This window comes from Phyllobates terribilis, unplaced genomic scaffold (assembly GCF_046119375.1).
Source record: "Phyllobates terribilis strain yellow unplaced genomic scaffold, ASM4611937v1 Scaffold_1__5_contigs__length_1240528914, whole genome shotgun sequence".
Classification (NCBI taxonomy): Eukaryota; Metazoa; Chordata; class Amphibia; order Anura; family Dendrobatidae; genus Phyllobates; species Phyllobates terribilis.
The window spans coordinates 283,841,277-283,844,069 of record NW_027362761.1 but is presented as its reverse complement, the minus strand read 5'-3'; the positions used below and the strand labels follow the sequence as shown (position 1 = coordinate 283,844,069).

The window sequence follows — 2,793 nt, the reverse complement described above, 5'->3', positions numbered from 1 at the left end:
TAGCAATGCTTCAGTCCTGCTATGTGTAGCAAAAATGCTCATCTGCTATTGAGTGACGCACCGCCCACTAGTCAGGCTCTGGTCGGGAGTATGCATAACACACACATACTTGCCAATCCCAACTCAGAAACCAGTGAATCCTTGCCGCACCCAGTAAGTGCGCTAGGGGGGGTTCATAAGTCTGCAGTGACTGCAGACTTATCATTTTGGACCAGACAAACTCTTTAAAGCTTCTCTAGGGTGTGTACCATCCAAGAGATATACTCCATATATGTATGTTGTATTTGCACTGTTTTTATGCAATGGTTTTAATGTGAAGCATAGTTTATGATTACAGTCTTGGGGTACTTTGGTTTTAATATGCAAGGTTATTCATTCCCTACTTTAATTGGAAAAATTGCTGTACCTTCTAAATGAGATGGTTGACCGTACTGCAATTTGCACTGTACAAATTTAGGTTTATTAGAAGTGAAAACGCAATGAACTTCAGCTACAGCGATGAGAAACATCTTTAAGTGGTCTCGATGATTTGTTCCCATCCAGTCTTCTCCACTAAGAGATAGACTTGCTGCCTTTCTCTGCGTCGGTAGTTTATGTGTGGTGCTTGCATTTCACTCCTGCCAAATTCCCTCTTCATTTGTTAACAATGTACAAATACTGATTGGAGGTGCGTGTTTTCATTGTGAAAAGTTATAGAAAAACTGAGTCCACAAAAAGAGCTGCCAAAGTGAGTCTTTAAAGAAGTTTTGAGGTCAAAATCTGCCATTCAAACCATGTATTGAAGCCTTTTTGGTGACAGAGTAATCTCCAAGGGACAGTGGCCACCAAGATCACCTGATTTTACCCTGCTGTATTTTTTCCATTGGGTCCATTTGAAAGATCAAGTGTACAGCAACAAGCTGTACAGGCTGTACACAAAGTTACAGGCACTCCGAGAGAACATACAGTGAAAAATTCAGGCTATGACCCTAGACATCATGAGGAATACATTCAACAATATGTAAGTCATGCTTGGATGCAAACAGTGGATATTTTTAACACCTGCTTTAAAACATCAGTTTCTCATGAACCAAAGTTTGTACGGGCCAAATTTCAGTACGATAGATTGTATCTTTTAGAGGTTACAGCAATTTTTCCGGTTAAAGTAGAGAGTGAATCACCCTGTAGTAAGGGCGATACTGATCTAGTCCCATCAATATTCAGATATTTAAATACTTTTTTCCTCTCAACTCCTGAAAAGCATCCTTCAATAACCTTGTCACATTTATCCACTTGACTTCTTTATCATGTATTTTTTTTTGCAAGAATATAATTTATTTTTAACTGGACCTTTCAGATACATTTAAAAATATTTTTGTCTACATGGAACCTCTATATGACTAAGTAAAACCAACCAACAAGATCAAAAGTTATTTGTTAAATAATTATGCATAGAACATTTGCTACATGATTAAAATGAAATTTAATAAATATATAGTCTTTTTGTTTTATTGAATACATTATTTATCTTTTATTTATATTACAGAATATCACCTTTACACGTACTGTAGTGATTGACAGAATGGAATATTGGTAAGAAAGCTTTTGGTATGCTAACAGCAAGATGAATAAATCCAGCATTTCGGAAATCATTCTATTAGGTTTTTCCCTAAATGAAGATTCGGTAATCTATCTATTTACATTATTTTTTCTAATTTATATTTTAACCCTTGTCGCTAATGTGCTGATTATCATTCTTGTATATAGCAACAATCACCTTCATTGCCCAATGTACCTACTTGTTGCTAATTTTTCATTCCTTGAGATCTGCTACACAGCAGTTACAGTGCCCAAAATGCTTTCAGATTTATTTGGTCAGAGTCGGTCAATTTCCATAGCTGGTTGTATCACTCAATACCATTTTTTTTCTCTTTGTGCTGCCACTGAACATTTTCTTTTGGTTACTATGGCATATGACCGTTATGTGGCTATTTGCCACCCTCTTCATTATGGCACTCTCATGAGTAATGCATTTTGTGTACAGCTTATTGTAGCATGCTGGTCTATTAGTGCGTTGTCTCTTACAATCCCAGCAGTTTCTGTTGCCAACCTTCACTTTTGTGGTCCAAATACAATTGATCACTTTTTTTGTGAATTTAACCCTTTATTAAAACTTTCCTGCACAGATACCTACATTGCTCAATTTATTTTCAATTGTCTCGCCTGGATTATTATATTTGGTTGTTTAATTTGTATTGCTATCTCTTATATCAAGATTATCTCTACTGTTATAAAAATCCCTTCCAGCCATGGTAAAAGGAAAGCCTTCTCTACATGTACATCCCACTTCACTGTAGTTGGGATATTTTATGGCACAGTCATTTTCATATACCTCCGGCCAACAGTGAACGCTCCATTCCATCAAAATAAAGTGGTGTCTGTTTTTTATATAGTGGTCACTCCAATGTTGAACCCCATTATTTATAGCTTTAACAATAAATTATTGAGGAAAGCTGCTTGCAATTTAATTGACCGAATGTTAGTTAAACTTGTGAGAAAAGTTTGAATGTATTAAAATAAAAAAAAATAGTCGAGAAGTCATGTCCCTTTAGTACTCCTTTAATTTCTATTTTCAAAGCATTACTTTTGAATTGCCTGAAGAGTAATGTAGGTGAGAAATTTAACTAATAGCAAAATCAAGGATAGACGTAGGTTTTAAGGTATAAGTTCTTACAATAGACATTTATCACCTATTCAAAGGATAGGAGAAAAATGTCTCCTTGTTGTAGGACCTACTGCTAGAACTTATGCCAA

The 2,793-nt window shown here is 35.6% G+C and overlaps 1 protein-coding gene across 1 annotated transcript; it reads left to right on the top strand.

Moving 5' to 3' along the window:
- Positions 1-1,603: 1,603 nt before the first annotated feature.
- On the top strand, positions 1,604-2,545 carry LOC141259501 (olfactory receptor 1468-like). The gene has a single exon (XM_073675655.1). It carries the CDS (start codon positions 1,604-1,606, stop codon positions 2,543-2,545), a length of 942 nt encoding a protein of 313 aa, XP_073531756.1.
- The last annotated feature ends 248 nt before the right edge of the window (positions 2,546-2,793 follow it).